The 22,481-nt window shown below is 45.8% G+C and overlaps 1 protein-coding gene across 1 annotated transcript in view; it reads left to right on the top strand.

Annotated features, from left to right (window-relative positions):
• The window catches only part of SCARB2 (scavenger receptor class B member 2), a 56,546-nt gene extending 39,261 nt beyond the window's left edge, over nt 1–17,285 (top strand). The window contains exons 6-12 of the mRNA XM_084760174.1: nt 2,147–2,269; nt 2,829–2,998; nt 6,188–6,306; nt 7,666–7,739; nt 9,638–9,689; nt 12,547–12,705; nt 14,268–17,285. Of these exons, the coding sequence (XP_084616300.1) occupies nt 2,147–2,269; nt 2,829–2,998; nt 6,188–6,306; nt 7,666–7,739; nt 9,638–9,689; nt 12,547–12,705; nt 14,268–14,306 (736 nt within the window). The 3' untranslated portion in view covers nt 14,307–17,285. The remainder of the gene's footprint in view (nt 1–2,146; nt 2,270–2,828; nt 2,999–6,187; nt 6,307–7,665; nt 7,740–9,637; nt 9,690–12,546; nt 12,706–14,267) is intronic.
• Nucleotides 17,286–22,481: the final 5,196 nt, after the last annotated feature.

Here is a 22,481-nt window from a genome sequence, read left to right as displayed (position 1 = left end):
TGTTTCCACTTGGTAAACACCATAGGTGCAGGAACTTAGAGTACCATCTGGACCTGAAATTGGGTGGATTTCTATTTATTCTCTGCTTTCTTCTTTCTTTTGCATTTATACTGTCTGTTCTGTTATGACAAATTATCATTAGACCTCATGACTTATAAAAAGCAGAAATGTATTCTTCACAGTTCTGTGTGTCAATTGGTCCAAGACCAACACCCCAGCAGTTCCAATCTTGGGAGGGATGTGGCTCCTGACAAGGGCTGTCTTCTTGGAAGGGCTGAACCAGTCCCTAGAGTCTCTTCTAGGGTCACTAATCGTCTGTCAGGGCTCCCCTCTTATGACCTCTCACCTGGCAGATGCAGAATTTCAACATGAGGATGTGGAGGGTCCATCAGGGTCTAGTCCACTGCATGTGCCACTGTCCAAGCAGGTCCATCAGGGTCTAGTCCACTGCATGTGCCACTGTCCGAGGAGGTCCATCAGTGTCTAGTCCACTGCATGTGCCACTGTCCGAGGAGGTCCATCAGTGTCTAGTCCACTGCATGTGCCACTGTCCGAGGAGGTCCATCAGTGTCTGTCCACTGCATGTGCCACTGTCCGAGGAGGTCCATCAGTGTCTAGTCCACTGCATGTGCCACTGTCCGAGGAGGTCCATCAGTGTCTAGTCCACTGCATGTGCCACTGTCCGAGGAGGTCCATCAGTGTCTAGTCCACTACATGTGCCACTGTCCGAGCAGGTCCATCGGTGTCTAGTCCACTGCATGTGCCACTATGGAAGCATGCTATCTCAACTCTGCTTTCAGTGTGACCGCAACTCAACATTAGTATTTCTTGTCTTGGGCAAGTCTGTTATTTTTGGAAGGGAGTAGTTAGTTAATTCAGAGAGTAGATAATAGTCCTCCATGAATTTTAAAGAATGGTATATACCTATCCAAAGTCCACCTGTGCCTGGCCTAGCTATGAGCAAGGCTTTTAATAAATGCCTGTTGCAGGATCATTGATCCCATTGTGGTCCCTGAGATTGTGAACTGGGAAAACCTGTCTTTTGTTTGGTGCAGTTGTGCCTTGGCATACACTTTAATCCAAGAGCTTTCTGTACACGGGATTTAATAAAGTTAACCCTAGGTCAAGAGGCAGAGCAAGAAACCAGCTGACAGGGATTAAAGAGTAGAAAAGACAGGCCAGGCCTGATGGCGCACGCCTTTAATCCCAGCACTTGGGAGGCAGAGGCAGGCGGATCGCTGTGAGTTCGAGGCCAGCCTGGACTACAAGGTGAGTCCAGGGCAGTCAAGGCTACACAGAGAAACCCTGTCTCGAAAAACCAAAAAAAAAAAAAAAAAAAAAAAAGACTTTGAGTTGAGGGGTATTTAAGACAGCATGTACAAGTAGAAAGGGCTCTGTAGCTTTTAGCTCTTCAGCTCCTTGGCCTTTGGCTTTTTGGACTTTTTGGGCTTTGAGCTAGCAAGCCTTTGGCCTTGGGTTTTGTTTTTGTTTTTGTTTGTTTTTGTTTTTGGCCTTTTCCCCCTGAGCTGTCAGCTGAGCTAGTGAACCTTTTGGGCCTTTTTCCATTGGGACATGAGTTAAGTAGGGAGGTCAGCTGAGTGCTTTCTCTGCCTCTCTGAGCCAACAGGTCTTCACCCCAGCGTCTGGCTCCTGAGTCTTTATTGGTAAAATAGAACGATTGGGGTTTTCATTTAAAGACAACAAATGCCTACTTGGGTTACCCGCTTTTAGTACATCAGTATTGCTATCACTATTATTGTCATCGCTGTGTTTGTATATGATGTATATAATATGGGAACGGGGGGGGGGCGACCCCCGGGGGCAAGAGTGCCAGTGTGTGTGTCTTTTATCCCCTGCACCATCTTGTGGGGCCCCTAAGTCACTAAACACCTGTGTAGGGTGCACTCTTTTAGAAGAAGGAAACAGGAAGTTGCTGCTGTTATCTTACCTAAAGTGGTTTGGTTTCGAGCCTGCTTTTTTTTTTTTTTTTTTTTTCTCTTCTGTATTTCCAAGCACTTTTGTGACTGTGTTGGATAAACTAATGCAGTAGCCAGCCCAACTTATACCTGGAAAGGTACTGGCCAGTCACAAGAGCCTTAAATCCAGCTGGATCATATCTCTTCTTTCTTGTATTGATCAACTGTAGGTCACTGGACTGGTGGACCACAGACACCTGCAACATGATTAACGGGACAGATGGATATTCTTTTCACCCACTGCTAAGCAAGGATGAAGAAGTCCTCTATGTCTTCTCATCTGACTTCTGCAGGTAGCAACTCCGAACAAAGCTCTTGGGCTGCGAGACAGGGCGTGAGGGCTATGAGCAGATGCGCACTCGCCATGCGTAGGGTTCACACGCGCTGGTGCAGGTGCTGGAGATGGCGGTGTGTAATGGCTTCACCGCACAGACTCCAGAAGGTGGCTCTGTTGGTTTGGATTGTCACTCTACTTGCCCCTGTGTGGCCCTGGGCAAGTGACTGAACCATTCTACCTCACATCCCTTTCCCTTTCCCTTTCCCTCCCCCTTCCTCTCTTCTCCCCTCCCCACCTTCACTTCCTCCCCTCCCCCCCCTCTTTCTTTCTCTCTCTGTTTCTTTTATTGGAGACAGGGGCTCAGGTGTCTCAGGCTGATGCAGCTGAGGATGACCTTGAACTTCTCATCCTCCTCCCACCTATACCTCCCTAGTGCTACAATTACCGATGTGAGCTGCCGCACCCTGTCGATGCAGGGCTGGGATTTGAACCCAGGCCTTCGCGGGTGCTGGGCAAGCAACTTACCCGGCTAAGCCACGTTCCTACACTGACTTGGTGTTCTCCCCTCCTATCAGGTCATTATACTTAACGTTCAGCGGCTTTGAGACCGTAGAAGGACTGCCCGCTTTTCGGTATTCGGTGCCTGCAGAAATACTAGCCAATACCTCTGAAAATGCGGGCTTCTGTATACCTGAAGGAAACTGCATGGGCTCAGGAGTGTTGAATGTTAGCATCTGCAAGAACGGTAAGACCTTCTGGGGAGGCTGTGGTTACGGGTGTCAAGAACTGCAGACAGATCTGGGGTATGAAACAAAGAATTTGTCACCAACCTAATACATGGTGCAATTCCAGCCGTTATTCTGACAAGAATAATGTTTTGGCATATGCCTGCAATCCCAGCACCCAGATGGCAGAAGCAGAAAGACAGTGAGATCAAGGCCAGCCTGGGCTACATAGATATACCCTGTGTGTCAAGTGATGTAACACACGTAAGCCAAAAAATTTTAAAAATGACTAGTTTTGGTAACACACCCTTTTGGCTAAGATTCCCAAAAGATTTAGTTTTAAACTCTTTTTGTTGTTGTTTTGTTTTGTTTTTCGAGACAGGATTTCGCTGTGTAGCCTTGGCTGTCCTGGACTCACTTTGTAGACAAGGCTGGCCTCGAACTCACAGCGATCCGCCTGCCTCTGCCTCCTGAGTGCTGGAATTAAAGGCGTGCGCCACCACCACCCGGCTTTTAAACTCTTATCATGAGTTTCCCGGTGTTTCTTTTCTTCTTCTTCTTTTTTTTTAAATTAGAGTTTGTTATTATTGGTGTGGTGGGTGCGCATGCATGCCATGGCGCACACGTGGCACCGAGAGGACACTCGATGGCATCAGTTCTTTCCTCCCACCTTTACGTGGGATCTTGAGAGAGAGCCTCGAGCCTTCAGGCTTGAGCGTCTCCCTCTGAGCATCTTGGCTCCCTCTCAGTGTTTCCCGATGCCTCAGCTCCCTGTTCCTTTCCATGAACGAGAGCGAATCATCAACGCTGCAGCTGGCAAAAGGTGCCTTTCTCATCTTGAGGGTTTAGTTTCAATAGTCAGATGTCACAGCAGAATTGCTCACAGTGACCTTGCCTGACAGGTAGGCACTTGTAGTTTTTGCTCTTGGTTTGGTTTGCATTGAAACATAGTCTTGCTGTGTAGCCCAGGCTGGCTTCAAACTCTCCATCCCTTTGCCTCAGCCTCCTGGGTCCTCGGCGGATGTGCATAGCTTAGTAGCCTTATATCACCATGGGAACGGAGCAAAGAGAAGGGATGTGTTTTTATGAAACTTCTCCAAGTACTTCTTTGCTAGCACTTCTTTGGTGTTTCTTTTGAAACAGGGTCTCACTATGTAGCTCTGGCTACCTTATAACTCACTATGTAGACCAGGCTGGCCCTATTATTTCTATTATTTGTGCTAGATCCCTACATAGAATAGAATTCCTCTCTAAAGTGTGTGGAGGTGGTTGTTGTTATTTTGAGACAAGTTCTCACTATATCATTTGAGACTGGTGCCATACTTAATATGTAGCCCAAGCTATCCTTAAACTCACAGTGGTCCTCCTCCCTCAGCCTCCTCCGATGCTAGAATTACCTCACCCGACCCTCTTTAAAGTTCCTTTAGAGAACCGTATGGCAACCCTCTCTCCTGAATTGCTGTGCTCTTTTCTCAAAAATAAAGTGTTGCACTAACATGGTTCTGTTGTCTAATTGGCATTAAAATTCTTCTTTGGGATGAGCCAGAGGACAGCAGTGCACCCTTCCCTCCCTCCCCTCCCTCCCCTCCCTGCCCTCCCTGCCCTCCCTGCCCTCCCTGCCCCTCCCTGTCCCTCCCTGTCCTTTTCACAGCAGCCCACATACCTTACATCAGACTCCCTGGAGCAGTATTAAAGTCTACACATGAGGATGCTATAGTCTTATATTGTCTGTACTAACAAGCTCTGTGGGTGGTTCCCGTGAGATGGTGTGTGGGTGTCTGGTGACCATAGTGCAGGGGAGCTTCTAATCAGTGAAAGGTCCTGAAGCAAAGCACTTGGCATCACACCCACATCCAGATGTAGACATGAGTATGTTTTTCCAGCTGTGTTTCTTCCTCTCCTTGAAGGGTTGATGCCAAAGACAGACTGTTTCACAACACTCAAACCTCTCAGCACAATGTTTTCTTTTTGCTTTTGACAAAAGAGGTTTTGTCAAAGCAGTTTGTCATAGGTGGACAGTTTTCCTTAATAGATTAAACCTGGGTAGTGTACAACTATCTAAATGGCATCAGTATTGCTTATGAATACGTTTCTAGTGCTCCAGTTTGGGCTTAACTGACCGGAGCTCTTCAGTGTGTCTTCAAAGTAAGGAAGCACAGAAGCTAAACAGAACAACAACAGCAAAAAAAGCAAAAAAAAAAAAAAAAAAAAAAAAAGGGAGTGTCCTTGCTCCTATAACAACCACACAACTTTTAAAAAACTTTTTGAGACAGGTTTTCACTTTACCCGATTTGGCCTTGAAATTCACTGTGTGGTGGGGGCTTGGCCTTGAACTGCTAATCCTCCTGCCAACTGCTGGGCTGACAGGCATGTACCACCATGAACAACAATTGAAAGTCTTTAAACTTTTCTTGCGTTATGCTATCCAGGAGAACAAAGGTCCATTACAGTGAAACAGTTTGTTTTTCTTTCTTCAACATAAAAAGCCAGGCAGGAGTGTGTAATTCTGTAACCCTAACACTTGGGAAGCTAAAGCAGGAACTCTGAGTTCTGGGCCAGCCTGGTCTATGGGGTGAGTTCTGGGCCAGCCTGGTCTATGGGGTGAGTTCTGGGCCAGCCTGGTCTATGGGGTGAGTTCTGGGCCAGCCTGGTCTATGGGGTGAGTTCTTTCCTGGCCAGCCTGAGCTGCAGAATGAGACCCCTGTCTCAAACAATCATCAGAACACCCCCCCCCAAAAAAACCCCAGCAAAACCTTTACTCCATTAGAGAGAACTATCATTTCACTAGCACTCTGAGGTGAGACCTTCTCGTTCGGGTAGAACGCTTCCTCCGCAGTCTGATAGCTGCAGGTCCCTGGGAAAATCTGTTGATGTTTGGGAACCTCAGCTTCCTCAAATGCAAAATAAGGATAAGGGTTTTATTTTCATAGAGTGTCCTAGAATATTATTTAGCATAGATAAATAGATTAAAAAGTGTATACTTAATAGGTTCAGTAACTGTTTAAGTATAAACGCGGCCAGAACTTTGGCATTAAGATGTGCAGTAAAATAATGTGGGCTACATCAGGTGGCAGAAAATGCAGTGCAGATATTGGGCTAGCATATACAGAGAGGTAGTGAGCCTGCCAAGCTGGCTTTTCTCATTCCTTTATGAGCCAGTGTTGTGTTAAAGGCCGGCACTGTTCGTGTCTATGTCACTTCCCACGCAGGTGCACCCATTTTCATCTCTTTCCCGCACTTCTACCAAGCGGATGAGAAGTTTGTTTCTGCCATAAAAGGCATGCATCCAAACAAGGAAGAGCACGAGACATTTGCGGACATTAACCCCGTGAGTATACACTTCTTGGAAGGAGAGCGTGTCTCACTGTGCAGGAGAAGGTTCGGTTGCTTAGTCCGAAGCAAAGACATACTGTATCTGCAAATATTCAAGTGGGCAGAAGTAAATCAGGGTGCGCATTGTGGTCCAGAGCCTATAACGGGATGTCTGAACTCTGTGGGTCAAATCTGTAGAAACCAGCAAACCCCGGTAAAGAAAAAGAAAAAGGAAGCAAAGAAAAAACACAGGGCTGGGGATGTAGCCCAGTGGTCGACTGCTTAGCTAGCTGAGGCCCTAGGTTCAATCCAGCATAACAAAACCCTAATGAAAGCAACATTTGGTGACAGATTTGGTCACCAAAACCAACTGAGGCTGGACCCACATGACCTGGTCAGTCTGCTGTTAGAAAGGATCACAAATGCATTTTACCTTCAGAATTACAGATCTAGTGTGTGTATTCTCTGCTTGGCATATGCAGATTTAAATGTAGATATTCACTTTTGGCACACCTTGTACAGGCAAACCTTTGGTGAGCTTTTAATGTAGACAGTATAGAGACGTGTATGTGTGTGTGTGTGTGTGTGTGTGTGTGTGTGTGTGTGTGTGTGTACACATACATATTATATACTTTGCTTTTAAGTTCACAAAAAAGAATGCTAAGGTGATAGGGGTTCCCTTCGATGTAACAGCCTCTTACTGTAGAAGCTCTTGCATGGATCTGTGATCCCATCTCCCCAGGAGGTTGAGGCGGAGGCTCACAAATTCAAGGCCAGCTCGGGCTGCCGCGGCATACTTTTGTGGATGCCAGAGAAATACTCCAGCAACTAAGCTGCAGCCTGGCCCTCAGGTGTGACCATGTCCCTTCCCTAAGCCATCAGTTAGTTCCCACTGTCGGGCAAACAGTGTAGGGCCAAGTCCTGTGCCCTCCGGGCATACCTGTGGCTGCTGCCTCCGGCCTTCATGGTCGGGGAGTGGACTTGGAAGTCATTCTCCAGCAGGGACCACTGTCCACCCCTTAGCTCTGCATGACTCCCCAGATGTCCATACCCAAAAGGAATTCGTGGCTTCTGCTGGAGTGAGTTGCTCCAGGCTTTGCTCTACCAAGCGGCAGTGTCCTGGCAACTTAACAGATGCCTTGTTTCCGTGTGTGTTCTACCCTGATCTACCAATCAGAGTCTGCATTTTATCAGGATCCTGGGGATTCACTTCCTCACGAAAGCCCCAGTCTGCCCAGCACAATCAGTACTTTTGGTTCTGCTGTGGGGACCAGTTTCCCCTGGTCTACTCTACCTGTAGTGGGTCCTTATGGGTTACACTCTGTTGAAAACATGCCCTGATACATCCTAATTTTCTCTCTCTCTTTGTTTGCAGTTGACCGGAGTTATTTTAAGAGGGGCCAAGAGATTCCAAGTCAACACTTACGTTAAGAAAGTGGATGACTTTGTGTAAGTGTCACCTCATCCTAGAGAGGCAGAGGCTGGGTTTGCCCCGTGACTTTTGGGCGGGCAGGTATCAAGGGGAGTAGAGCCTAACTGCCCCACTTATGGCCCGATGGGGCATGGTCTCAATTTTCAGGGTATCTCGACCTTAGCCTTTATAAGTTGCTGCCCATGACTCAGCTTTTTAAAAAAATTATTTATTTATTATGCATGCAGTGTTCTGCCTGCATGTGTGTGCCGGCACACCAGAAGAGGGCACCAGCTCTCATTATAGATGACTGTGAGCCACCATGTGATAGCTGGGAATTGAACTCAGGACCTCTGCAAGAGCAGCCAGTGCTCTTACCTCCTGAGCCATCTCTCCATCCGCCTCCCACCCCCACCTTCCCAGCTTACAGCTTTACATTGTCCTTTTTATACACGAGGAATCGAAACACAGCAATGAAGTGACTTGCTGGGACTCAACGCAGTTGGTGAGGCCATGTGGATCCAGAACGGCATTTATAGCCAGGCGTGGTGGCGCGCACCTTTAATCGTAGCACTCCGGATGCAGAGGCAGAGGATCTCTGTGAGTTCGAGGCCAGCCTGGTCTACAAAGTTAGTCCAGGATAGCCAAGGCTACACAGAGAAACCCTGTCTCGAAAAACAAAAACAAAACAAACAAACAAACATAAAAGAACAAAACACAAAACAAACAGAATGGCTTTTATCCAGTCACCTATCGATGACTTTTCTTCATACTCCCTATTTCTGCTCAGGCTCAGCCACCGCATGTTCTCGTTCGGACAGCTGCAGGGGGCTCTTGCGTCCAGCCTTTCTCTTTCACATTTCAACCATAAGCAACTCCTTAGTAAGAATCCCCAACCCACAAAAGTGAAAGAAAAGCAACGCTCTTCCTACTATAGTCTTCTCTCCTAACTTGCCAGTGGGATTTTTCTTAGATCTGATAAAATACCTATCAAATAGTATTTGATGAAAAGACAGGACATAAAACCATATGTGTCATCTGTCTATCTATGTATCCGTCTGTCTATCGCCTATCTGTCTGACTGTCTCCCTATCTGTCTATAAACCTTGGTGTATTTCTCCATTGACCTCTCCAGATTTAACCTCATGTTATGGGCTCCCTTCTAAGAAGCAGACCTGGTTTGCGGAGATGTCTTCCGGTGCCTGTCTATGTATTTTTGAGATACATATTATAGAAGTTAAGATCTGGAACTTTCGCTGGGCGTGGTGGTGCACGTCTTTAATCCCAGCACACAGGAGGCAGAGGCAGGTGGATCTCTGAGTTTAAGGTTAGCCTAGTCTACAAAGTGAGTCCAGGATAGCCAAGGCGACAAAGAGAAACCCAGTCTCAAAAAACAAACAAGCAAACAAACAAACAAAAGAAAAACCCAAACAAAAAATCTGGAACTTGAAATTCAAAATGGACTTACATTCCTGGTTCCGCTGTTCACTTGCAGTGATACCTACTTTCTTTCCTCCCTGGACATAATGGGAGCCATGGCATGTGGCTGTTATAAGAACTGAATAAAGCCCCCAAAACCACTGAGCACAGAGTGGTCAAGTGGGCTTTTGTTGCAGAGACAGTGTGGTGGCTTAGAAACTTCTGGAGTGGCAGCTTGTGTCATTTGCTGCCCCTTTGATGAGTCTGCGTTTCGTAGCTTATGCTTTGATAAAATACCACACCGAGGTGCAGCCTTGCGTTGCTGGCTGACGGTGCCGCTGTCTTGAGTTCGGATTTATACGAGTCGGCGGAAGATAACTAAGAAGCTTAGGGTAAATTCCTGGGAACTGGGTGAATTCCGTGTGCTGTATGTACTCTTTGTGTGCACTTGTCTCTCCAGGTGAGAAATGTTTTCATGAGGGTCTCCATTAAATAATGCCATCCTTTGTCTTTGCAGTGAGACGGGAGACATCAGGACTATGGTTTTCCCAGTGATGTATCTCAATGAGGTAAGTCCTAGGAGAGGAGAGGGAGCCACAGTGGACTTTAACTGTCCAACTTCCCTTATGAGGTCTGCTACTATAGTGATGTGCCACTTACATTATGCAAGAGGAAGAGATGGCTTTTCTGTGCATGTGCATGAGAGAGACAGAGACAGAGACAGACAGAGACAGAGAGACAGAGACAAAGAATGCAACTGCCCACAGAATCCAGAAGGGGGCGCTGCTCTCACTGCCTGGAGATGGAATTTTGCCTAAACAAGCGATATGCTTGCTGGGCGGTGGTGGCGCACGCCTTTAATCCCAGCACTCGGGAGGCAGAGGCAAGTGGATCTCTGCCAGTTCTAGGCCAGCCCGGTCGACAAAGCGAGTCCAGGACAGCCAAGGCTACACAGAGGAACCCTGTCTTGAAAAAACAAAACAAACAACAACAACAACAGAGATGTGCTTATGTATATAAAGCAAAAAACAACACAGTGACTCCTGGTGCAAACCAAACAAAACCAGAGTGATCTGTGGAAAAGTAACTTAGACCCATGTAACCGTGGCATGATTCATGCCAAATTCTTTAGCAACCTTCCTGCGAAGGCCATTGGACACAGAATCTGTGTGATGCTGTACCCTTCCCGGATTTAAACTAATGAAAAGTATATAGATAAATTTTAAAAATTGTACAAAAACAAAAAACCAGGATTCCTTCAGAAAACCCCCCTTTAATACTTGTGGAAGGGGTCTGAGTCTGGGAGTTGTTGGGTAGGTGTCCTTCTTTCTTAAAAACACCAGTTGAATAAAACTCTCTTCTGGGGTGCTGCTTAAATGGGGAATGAGCTGCAAAGATGACAAGAAAGCACTGCTATGTTGTCCCGAGAAGCCTTGGTTGCTATTGACGCCCTGGCACCTTGACATTGTCTGTAAAAAGTGACATCAGGGGCAAGTGAGGTGTCTCAGCAGGTAAGGGTGCTAGCTCCCAAAAGCCGAAGAACTTAAGTATGCTCTCCAGAACCTATGGGGTGGATGGGGAGAATCAGCCCTGGAAATTGTCATCTTACGTCTGACGCACGCAAGCACGCACGCACACACCTCCGAACTACCGCCACCACCACTGCCACTTCCACCAAACAATAACAGCAAACAAATGTGTTTAAAATTATGAATCAAGGTTAGGAATAGTGACATGTGCCCCTAATCTAAGTACTAGAGAGGCAAAGGCAGGTAGATCTCTGTGAGTTTAAGGCCAACCAGGGCTGCCCAGTGAAATCCTGCATTAAGAAGGAAGGAAGGAAGGAAGAAAGGAAGGAAGGAAGGAAAGGAAAAGGGAAGGAAAGAAAAATACTAGACCTGGAAGTGACATTGGTGACTGCTGTCAGGAAGAAGCCCCAGCTCTGACAGGTCTGCGACAGTTACTGAAAAATCTTCCACAGAACTTGACACCCCCCCATGCCCCCAGTCAATGCAAACTAAGCAGGCTTATTGTCCGTTCTTATGGACTCTTTTGATGCCTCACCTGTTACGCCGAGTCATCAAACCTCTGTTCTCATACTTAAAATGCTAGTCTAGAGTGTTTCCTTGGTTACGAATTCTTCCTCCAATTCTTGTTAGCTCCACAATTCATTTGAGCCATTTTTGAGACTGGTGACTGTCAATATCTGGAGAGAAATTATACTGTCTGGATATCATTTATTTTTATTTTATTTTATTTTTTTAAAATATCTATTTATTTATTTATACAGTATTCTGCCCGCATGTGTGCCTGCACACCAGAAGAGGACCGAGATCACATTATAGATGGTTGTGAGCCACCATGTGGTTGCTGGGAATTGAACTCAGGACCTTTGGAAGAACAGACAATGCTCTTAACCTCTGAGCCATCTCTCCAGCCCCTGGATATCATTTATGTAGTGTTGCATCCATTCATTTACTCAGCCAGTATTAGTTAAGCACCTACTGTGTACTGGGTGCTCCCCACAGTGTGGAGGTAGTTGAGATGTCTTGCTTTCAAGGAACTCACCGTCACGGAGCATAAGCAGGCAAACTGTTGTGCTGGTTTCCAGGACAAGTGAGGTTCTAGGGAGAGCAGCAAAAGCTCCTCCTCAGGCCTGAGGTAACCAGAGACACTTCCTAGAGTGAAGTAATGCTGAATTGAATTTTGAAGTAACCATTTGATATACATCACTTATTTTTGTGCCACAGTGACAGAAACAACTTGAAGGAGGAAGGGTTATTATGGCTCACGATTTCAGAAAGACTTCAGTCCATCATGGCCAGGAGACCATATTGATAGGTGTGGTGTTGGTGGCAGAGGCATGTGGCTGGACTCCTCCCGTCACAGTGGAAGCTACTTCTCCAGTCAGGTCTCCCTTTCCTAAAGGCTTCACAGTCTTCCAAAGCAGTAAACATGGCAGCGTACACCTGGAACCCAGCAGGCCAGAGGCAGCACCACAAGTGTGAGGCCAAGTCTAGTGCACATTGTGAGTTCCAGGCTAGCCAGCGCTAGAGTGAGACCCTACAAACAAGCGAACAAAAACAGCCCTACAAGATGGTAATCAACATTTAAAACATGAACCTGTGGGGATAGCTCAGCGTCTAAACTATAACATATATTATCTCAACATTTCCTGATATCTTTCTTTTTTTTTATCTTTCTTTTTCAATCTGTGTTGAGTTGTAACTGTCTTCAAGAGAAACTATATTGAGTCAAAGCTCTTTTTATTATTCTAAGTGAGTTTTCAGTATGTCTTGTTTGCTGACAAGACATAATCAAATTGTATTGTTTGAAATAGACACACACACACACACACACACACACACACACACACACACACACAGTATCTAGTCCTCAAGATAATACTGTTTCTCCCTCCTCCAGAGTGCTGTCATTGACAAAGAGACTGCAAGTCAATTGAAGTCTGTGGTTAACACAACTTTGATTGTCACCAACGTACCCTATATTGTCATGGCACTGGGTGTACTCTTTGGCTTGATTTTCACATGGCTTGCGTGCCGAGGACAGGGGTCTATGGATGAGGTAAGTGCTAGCTACGGGAATTTCTCTCTTGTTGATAAGTCTTTCCTGAGGAATTCCTCAATGGTCTTTATTGAAGGGCCATCAGCTGGCTCCTTTTGGTAGATTTGGGAGTCTACGGGAGTGGGGAACACTGATTTTTGTGGTTGGACCAAGTGGTAGGAAGGGCTGATGTGTGTTGAGAAATGCAGGGTGATGGAATGGTGCCGTTTGGTATCCAAGGCTCTCTCTGTGGGTTTGGATATATCCCACTGGAAGTAACTTCACATCTTTGAAAACAAAAATGTGAGTCAGGAATATAAACCATTTAAACCCCTAAGCTTCGGTGCTGGGCTGCCTGGGTTTGAATCCCAGTTCCGCCACTAAACATTTAGATGACCCTTGAAATGTCCTCGATTTCATCATCTGTAAGAAGAATGATGTCTTCCTTGTGAGTTTCTGGAGCTGATCGGATGATGTAGTGAGCACAGAGGCTTGGTGCTATTCAGTAAGCTTAGTTATTATATATGATAAAATAATTCCAATATTGTAGAGCAAAGGGGCCAGAGACCCGCTTGTTAAAAATCTCTGATATAGCTGGGCACAGTGGTGCATGCCTGTAATCCTAGTACTCAGGAGGCAGAGGTAGGCAAATCTCTGAGTTTGAGGCTAGCCTGGTTTACCAAGAAACTCTGTCTTGAAAGAAATAAAATCAAATCCCTGCTATATCTGAAGATGCTATGGTTGAGATCCTATAGCAATGGTAAGAGGTGGCCACGTGACAACCATTCATGTCCAGGACACATGGGATAAACCTGCTCAAATTGGCCTCTCAAGTGACCAGGAATCTGAAAACCTCTTGTGATGCTCTTTGATAGAAGCCCTTCTTTTTCTGTGGATGTAAGGTTGAGGCAAGGACCTGACACATGCCAGGCAAGCACTCTACCACTGAGACATATGGCTAGTCCTGAAATACAAATGCAGTTTTGAGATGAGGTTTCTCTGAGCTGCTCAGGCTGACCTTGAACTTGCTCTGTGGTCCAGCCAGGCTTTTAATTTGTGATCCTCATGCGTGAGCATCCTCAGCTGACTGGGATTACAGTCAAGCTAGCCCTGCTAGCCAGATAGCGATAAGGCAAACTGTCTTACCATTGCCATCTATGGATCTGCCAGCCTGTGTCATCAGCGGAATTTTCCTAGGTATAATCATACCATTGTTAACTAGAAACCCATGATTAACCCTTTTCATGTCTTCTGCAAGTGTTAGTGAGCATCCGTGGTTTCGGAGACACTGCTCCCTGGCAGGTTACAAACCAGGAAGGAGGCTGTTTCGGTCCAGGATGCTAAGGGTTCCAGTCCCAACCATCCACAGAGGGGAACTTGCAGATCTGGCAGTGGGGGCTATCCTCTAATACAGTCAGGTTAGAGCCTTAAGAGAGCAAAGACAGCTAAGAGGAGAGAGGGGAGCGGAGCGAGCTGCCTTTCCATCAGCGTCTTCTTGCTCCTTTCCCACCCCCACTTTGCCTCATCTTTTCACATCAGAATGGACGTGAACATCTAACCTCTGCACTTTCTTTCTGTCTCAGGGGACAGCAGATGAGAGAGCACCCCTCATACGAACCTAATGGAACTTACCTGATGCCTGAACTTAGTGAGAGAATGTGTGAACTGCCCCGCCCTGAACAGGGACTCGGGAAACCCTGCATCCTCAAGGCTCCTGGCCTGCCAAGAAGAGAGAGAAGGCCAGTGCTGGCAAGTGAGGAGAACTTCCTGGACAGAGAGAGGGTAATGAGCAGGGTACCATAGCTGGCCACTATGCTTTATTAAAAAAAAAATCACGTCTCTAAAATTGTTTTTAATGTGTCTAGGAAGCATTTAATAAACTGTGTAGAAACTTTTTTTTTTTTGCGGTTGGGCTCTGGGAGCTGTGGGATTTTTGTGACCCCCTGTTGTAGATACAATGCCGGCACCACTTGTGAATGTGACTTGGCCTAACCTGATTCAGTGCGCTTCACTCTCCAAGCTTTGTGTTCAAGATATGTGTATTGTATGGCTTTCCGTTGTTCTTCTCCATTCACCTCCTTACGCAGAAGGAAGAATGTGGTACCCAGGGTAAAAAGATAACTTCATACAACGCACCAAGCAGATGTGTCTGGTTTCCTTCCTTAAAACATTGCATTTTGCATTTCACTCTAACCTTCGGGGGAAACAACTCGATCTTTGACTATTTTATGGTGTATAGGAGTCAAGTGGGAAAGGGGTGGGGTGGGGACTGTAGGTCGATAGCGTTGGGCTCCTGCGGGTTTCTAGTTGTGTTTTTGTGAAGCGGGGATGCACCAGTGATGCTGGTAAGGGTAAGACAGACACGTCATTTAGAACAGAATCCGATGTTAGCTGTGGCACTTAGAGGGTTAACTGTCATCTGTAGTCAAAGGTGTCCTGTTGTGGAAACACGCTCTGGGAGAAGGAAATCAATGACTTCTGTCCCCCCCGCCCCCAAGCGTCTTTGCCAAATAGGACAGTGACATGGAATGATGGTGGCTGCCAAACATGGAGTGATTATTTGTAAAGTTATGAACGTTGCAAGTCCAGCTTGTCTATCGCTTATGTTGCATATAGTCCCAGGAAGTCTGTACAGGTTAGAGACGTGTTTCTTCTGGACAAAACTCTGAAAAGAAAACTTTAATTTCATTCCTTGGATTTAGCCCCAGCCATTGTGGCTCACTGTCACTAAGTGCCCTCTGCTTCCTGTGACAATCATTTTTCTGACAGAATCACAAGGGTGTGGAGTGCTAGACAGAAGGTGCTTCAGATAAGGAGGCACGAGAAGACAGCAAGCTGCTTTTCTTTGGAAGGCACTGGCTTTCAGTGTAGGGCTGAGGGCATAAGCGTCACAGCCGTCAGACCTCAGCCATCTTAGAGGGCATTGTCCTTGATTCTCAGACTCCACAGTTGACTTTGTTTTGTCTGTCTGTCTTCTGAGACAGGGTTTCTCTGTGTATGGCCCCAGCTGTGCTGGAACTCTGCTTTGTAGACCAGGCTGGCCTCGAACTCACAGAGATCCGCCTGTCTTTGCCTCCCAAGGGCTGGGATTAAAGGCGTGCGCCACCACACCCAGCTTCCACCATTGATTTTTTACAAGGAATCTTATATACTATCTGGCTAACCACTTATAGAATTTCCTGAAAACTGAATTTTGTTGTTTAAAACTGAATTTCAAATAAGCAAAGCTAAAAACAGATTTTATATACCTGTTTGAACATAAAATGTTGCTTTAATATATAGGCCCAATTTTCCTCTCTTGACACTAAATATGTGAGGCTTCCCTTGTTTTTTATTTTGGTATTTTTGAGACAGGGTCTCTCTGTGTAGCCCTGGCTGTTCTGGAACTCAGTAGGTAGAGTAGGCTGGCCTTGACCTCTCGGAGATCCGCCTGCCTCTGCCTCCTGAGTGCTGGGATCACGCTTGGCTGACGTTTCCTTTTTAGAAGAGATAATGTGTTAAATTTCCACCTTTCCTACTACTCAAAATAGGAATATGAATACACCAAATCACCAAAATGTGAAAAGTAAATTGAAAATATTTGACTTTTATAATCACAAGTGTTTTTAGGCTTTGTTGATATTTAACTAGGTAACTGGCATATCTTACTCTTCATGCATTGAGACAGGGTCTCAGTCTGTAGCCCAGGCTGGTTTGGAACTCACTATGTAGCGTAGTCGACCTTGAATCTATGGTAAACCCCCTGTCTCAGCCTCCCATGTGCTGAGATTACAGGCATGCACTACACCTCACTCTCTTTATGCCACTGCTTATCCACACTAATAAACTGATAAGCTTGTGCATACTAATTGGTTCATTCCTATTTTCAGGATATAATCGTCTCTGAGGAGATATTTTTAAACACAGACATTATAGCAGCTAATGATACACACAATAGACTGAGTCTTACACAGAAAAATGAGATCAAACTAGATTAACCATTTGTTAGTGCCATGGTTATTAATAGTGATGGCTCAAAATCACATTTGATATTTTCCTTCTAAAAGGTCCATGGCAAAGCCACAAGCCACAGTCAGAATTATAGGTTGACTAACAACAGATGTACCCAGTTGGTGTGGAATTGAAAACAGCAAGTTGTTCTCTGTGTTCATTCTTTTGTAGCCATTAGCCTGGAAAGGCCTCAAAGGCTGCGGCCATCAGCTTTCTCACACCACAGGATGGCAGGGGCCTGGGAGAGCACAGGGTGGGGGATGGGCATTTCCACAGAGGCTCTGCCAAGGAGAACTCCACTTCCTTGTGTCTTACAATAACCACTAACAGTCAAATGGAAGACGTACTACAGAGATAGCCCCTATTGGGGTTCTTGCTGAAGGGGGACAGTTTTTACCTCAAGTTGTTTGTAGTGTGAATTCTTCAAAAAGGCGCTCTGAGAATTGTTAGTGGTGGAAATCGCTTGTGTCTGCCTTTAAAAAAGAGTGATCAGAATGTTTCAATGTAGCTTACGCGGTTGGTTCGTTTCTTGTGATTCTTGACCTGGTTTTATTTATACCCATAATTCAATTAAATGTTTCACTAATTAAAAAAAAAAACGTTTATATGAAGTTGCACTGTGAACTGTCTCTCATTGGATGGAGTCTCACTTGAGAAATTTGCCTCGGCTGACACAGCCCCAGGTTACACTCTTTGGGCCACTTGTAATTTCTGTCCAGTTGTGAAAGACAAGCCAATCCAAGCAGACCCTTTACCCTGATTTTGGCCTCAGGGTTTTCCTCAGAGATGTGGAAGCCTCCTGACAACGTAAGGGGGGCTAATAACAAACACCCCGGCAGCCCTAAACTAAGGGTCAGCTGGTTTCTGATGAGTCTCCCAGCCTCAGGGTCATAAGAGGCTCCTTGGCCTGGAACTGCTCTCTAGCAGGATCTAAGAGTATTCTCCCCACCCCGTGGCCCTCCACACTGGCTCCTTTCCTCTCTGCCTCCTTCCCCAGCTGGGCACTGCTTCCCACATTTACTCATTTCCTTGTCTTTCCTGCCAGTCCCTCAGCGCTCTCATCCCAAGTCATATCACACTAACGTCCTAATCTTGGGCTACCTCTAACACCTCAACTGACATGCTCACAGCCTACCAAGAAGGGTGCTGGAGATCAGGGAGATCAGGCAGCATTGGGGTCCCGGGGCTTTTGATTCTGGGGACATTTAGATTGAAATCACTAGCCCTAAACTTTGGATTTCCTTTAAAACCTCCCATCTCAACATCCCACCTTACTCCTGAAATCAGAGTAGAGCCAGAGCCATTGTAAGGTTTCCTGGTCAGCTTTACAGACACACTTACCTGTGAAGGAACTTGGGGGCCCTACTCTATGTCTTTCTAGGAACCCCAAACCCAATCTCAGTAGCTTGAGTCACAAGGGAAGCTCCTCATACCGACTGCTTACCCATAGCTATACAGAGACGCATTAGACTAGGTACCACACCGAGCCCAAGTGTCTCAAATCTGGGATTATAAGTATCAAGAAAGAAGCCAGGTGTAGTGGCACACACCTTTAATCCCAGCACTTGGGAGGCAGAGGCAGGTGGATTGATGTGAGTTCGAAGCCAGCCTGGTCCACAAAGTGAGTCCAGGACAGCCAAGGCTACACAGAGAAACCCTATCTTGAAAACCAACCAACCAACCAAACAAAAAACAAGAATCCAGAAAGAATATTTAAAAGACTGATAAGGTATTAAAACATACCTAGGAATAGTATTTAACATATAATATAGAATAAGAGCCACAAAACACAGTATAGAAAGATGTACATAGATTCAGCAGGAGATAAAAGTCTCACTTCCATTAATAACTTCATTCTTTTGTTAATCAAATACAAAAAAAAGATTTTAAACACGATACACTCACTTTACATACAATAAAATTTACTTATTTGACACATTCTATGCCACTGCGTTAGTAAACTGGCTGAACTGTACATTTTCATTGTCGCAATGAAATCTATGCTAGTTTCTAGACACTCCCTCTTTCTACTCTTAGCCCTGGCAACTACTAATCTGCATTCTGTGGGTAGGATTGCCTTTCCCAGACGGTTCATGTAAAAAGAACCTGCTTTCTGCCACACACCGTACACACACAAGAGGCACATGGAAATTACAGTCTAGTGGGGAACAGAGTGGCTGCATAGTCGTACAGGAAAGTGGAAATCAGCCATGATTCACGATGCTCTGAGGATGGCACTAGGAGGTGGGCTAGTGGGAGCAGGATGAACCCAGGAACTGGCGGGAACAAGTTCACTACGTGTGGTGGTTTGAATGAGAACGCCCCCCCCCCCCCCCCCGTAGGCTTCTGTGTTTGGATGTTTGGTTCCCAGCTGGTAGACTGTTCAAGGATTAGGAAATACAGCCTTGCTGGGATAGGTGTGTTAGTGGGGGGTAGGCTTTGAGCCAAGATCAGACCTTCTCTGTCTCTGCTCTCTCCCCTCCCCTTCCCCTCCCTCCCCCACCTCTTTCCGCCTGTTATCTATGGATCAGATGCAAACTCTTAGCTACTGCCTGCCTTGACGTCAATAGACAAAGCCTCTGAAACCAATGAAATGCTTTCCTGCATAAGCTGCTTTGGGCAGGGTTGTCTCTTCAAAGCAACACAAAAGTAACTAAAACACTACACACAACAAGGGTATTTGGTTGGGGTTCAGGAAGGAAAGAACAACGGGCAGCGAAGCTGGCTGGGAAGGAATCAAAAGCCATGCTGTGTTAGGGCTGATCAGACCATGTTAAAGATTTTTGGTGTTTTGACCTATTTCAAAATCAATTGGAGGCCAGGTGATGATGGCACACTCCTTTAATCCCAGCACTCGGGAGGCAGAGGCAGGTGGATCGCTGTGAGTTCGAGGCCAGCCTGGTCTACAAAGTGAGTCCAGGACAGCCAAGGCTACACAGAGAAACCCTGTCTCGAAAAACAAAACAAACAAACAAACAAACAAATCAATTGGAAATTGTTGGAAGTTTTAAAGAGAAGCATCCTGTAAAGGTGAAAGAGACAACAGGATTGTTTAGGAAGACCCATGGAGTGAAGAATGAATTGAGACAGTTGCCAGAAACTGTGGGGTCAGTTAAGAAACTGGCTCCATCCATATTTGCACTTTCAGTGAGAGTTCTGTTTTTTATTAATTTTTTTTTTCTTCTTTTCTCCGAGACAGAGTTTCCTCTGTGTAGCCTTGGCTGCCCTGGACTCTCTTTGTAGACCAGATTGGCCTCAAACTCACATCAACCCACCTGCCTCTGCCTCCCGAGTGCTGGGATTAAAGATGTGTGCACCGCCACACCCGGCTTTTATTACATTTTTACTTGGTGTGATCTTAGCCTTCATATGCAACTCCTTTCTGGAGTTTTTAATTTCCGGCAATATATTTGAACTTGAAGCAGTTCTCTTATAGAGAAACAGCAGGGCGGTGGGCAGTGGGCATCTTCAGCACGTGGGAAGTGGACTAGCGGCCACCACTCACCCATCTGCTCAAGTAGGAACCAGGGAGTTTCCTTGAGTCCTTCCTTCTCCGGTCTGAAGCCACAGAGCAGATCCTATGCAGTTTTATTTATTCTCTCTCTCTCTCTCTCTCCCTCTCTCTCAGATTTGTCCTCCTAACACCACTTGTCAGAGCTACAACCAAGACCTTGTCATCTCATTATGGGGCTCTTCAATACCTGTGGAAAGCTCTCCTTCCCACAGATACGCAGGCCCCTCCCAACTGCCCCATGATGATCAGAGGGATCTTAGGACAGCTGATTTGGGTAGGATTAGCTGGAGAGAGGGCTCAGCAATTGAGAACAAGTGCTCGCAGAGGACCCAAGTTCAGTTCTCGTCACCCACACCATGTAACTCCAGCTCCAGTGACCCAAAACCCTCTCCTCTAGATTCTGGGAGGGCCGCACCCCCACCCCACCCCCAGTCACACAGGCATGTTCCCACACACAAGATTAAGAACAAAATAAACCCAAGCATTTTAAAATTAGTTTGGGAGGCCGAGGAGACAAAGTAGTAAGAAAGAACACTTGCCTCACAAGCGTAAGGACTGAGTTCGGATCTCACGTAAAAAGCTAGGTGTGCCCACTCATGTCTAAGAACAGTGCTGACCAGCACACAGTCTGGAGGTTCCCTGAGATCTACTGATGGAAAAGCCATAACCCCCAGGCTCAGTGGAAGACGCTGTATCAAGGGCCTAAGGTGGAGAGGAGGAGAACACTGGATGTCTGTAGCCTCCACATACATGCATGAGTATGCACGCCTGCACACGAAGGTAAGCACATGCATACAACACAGATGAAAATTGTTTGATATACTTCTACTGTGAATCCTAGGCTGGCTTTAGATTCAGCCCTCCCACTCATGTCTGTCTCCCGGATGTTGAGGTTATACATGTGCACAAACAGGCATGTTTGTTTTTAAAAATTAAATTCTGATAAATAACATAAGGAAACAAAAACGTAATGGTAAGTGGAGCTGGAGAGACAAGTCAGTACAGTGCTTGCTGAGCAGGCTTGAAGATGTGAGCTCAATCTTCATCACCCATATTTAAGACCAAACAAACAATGCCGAGTACAGTGGCATTCATCTATAACCATAGCACGGGGCGGGCAGGGTCAGGGATCCCCTGGGGCTTGCTGGCTGGCCACTCTTGCCAAATCAATTGAGCTCTAGACTCAGTGAAAGACCTTGTCTCAAAAAATATAAAAGGAAATTAGAAAAATACCCATGTCACCCTCTGACCTCCACACATGTGCACATATGTGCACATGCATCCTACACACACACACACATTAAAATTGTGTGCAAAGAGATTCCTTAAAAAACTAAAACTTCATCTACCACATGACCCAGCTGTATCTCTAAGAACTCCAAGTTAGCCTGTCATGGAGACACATGCACATCAGCGTCTACTGCAGCACTAGTCACAATCATCAACAAACCAAGAGCTTCCCAACAACAGATGGTTGTATGGTAACACACACACACACACACACACACACACACACACACACACACGCATGCAGGCACGCACACAAAGAAAAGGTAGTATATATACACAAAGAACATTTCAAGCATAAGGAATGAAACTATGTCATTTGCACAAAAAATGGATATGACTGGTGATAATCATAGTAAGTGAATTAAGGCAGTTACAGAAGGACAAATGTTTCCTCTCATTTATGATTCGTAGGTTTAAATACATACATAAAATATATATGGCATGGAAACAAGTAAAACTGCTAGGGGACAAAGGGGGACTAATGGGAGGGGTGAGGAGAAGAAAAAAATTAAGAATAGGAATATATGTCCAAAATACAATATATACTAGTATGAAAATGTCCCAATGTAGCACAGTACCACGAACAATAAATATTTTTAAAAGGAAAAAAAAAAAAAGAAGTGGGGCTAAGTAGAGAAAAACCGTGTTCCAAACTAGAGTTCAGGATATACCAGCAAAATGGCTTTGGGGACAGTGCTTAGCTACTCAGTTCTCTCATCTGTGCAAATTAGTCAATGACAGAGTCTTCTCTGCGGGGGGCTAAGGATTAAATGTTTCCCGGAAGTGCGATGCAAGACACAGACTTTAGCAGTTAGAGAGCTCATTAGCTTCATTCGGGTCAGCCACTAAATTAACGTATGCGAAACCTAGAGTGCTGGGGCGTGTGCCACATAGTAAGCACACGTGTCAGTACTATTCCCATGATCTTTCCATCACTCCTCTCGGGCTCTTTCCCAACTGCTTCATCTACTGAAACCTCATCCCCGCCCCCAGCCCCACCCCT

The sequence above is a fragment of the Acomys minous genome (genome assembly GCF_964271855.1).
Source record: "Acomys minous genome assembly, chromosome: 15".
NCBI lineage: Eukaryota > Metazoa > Chordata > Mammalia > Rodentia > Muridae > Acomys > Acomys minous.
The sequence above is the reverse complement of the archived record's forward strand: the minus strand, read 5'-3'. Positions and strand labels throughout refer to the sequence as shown.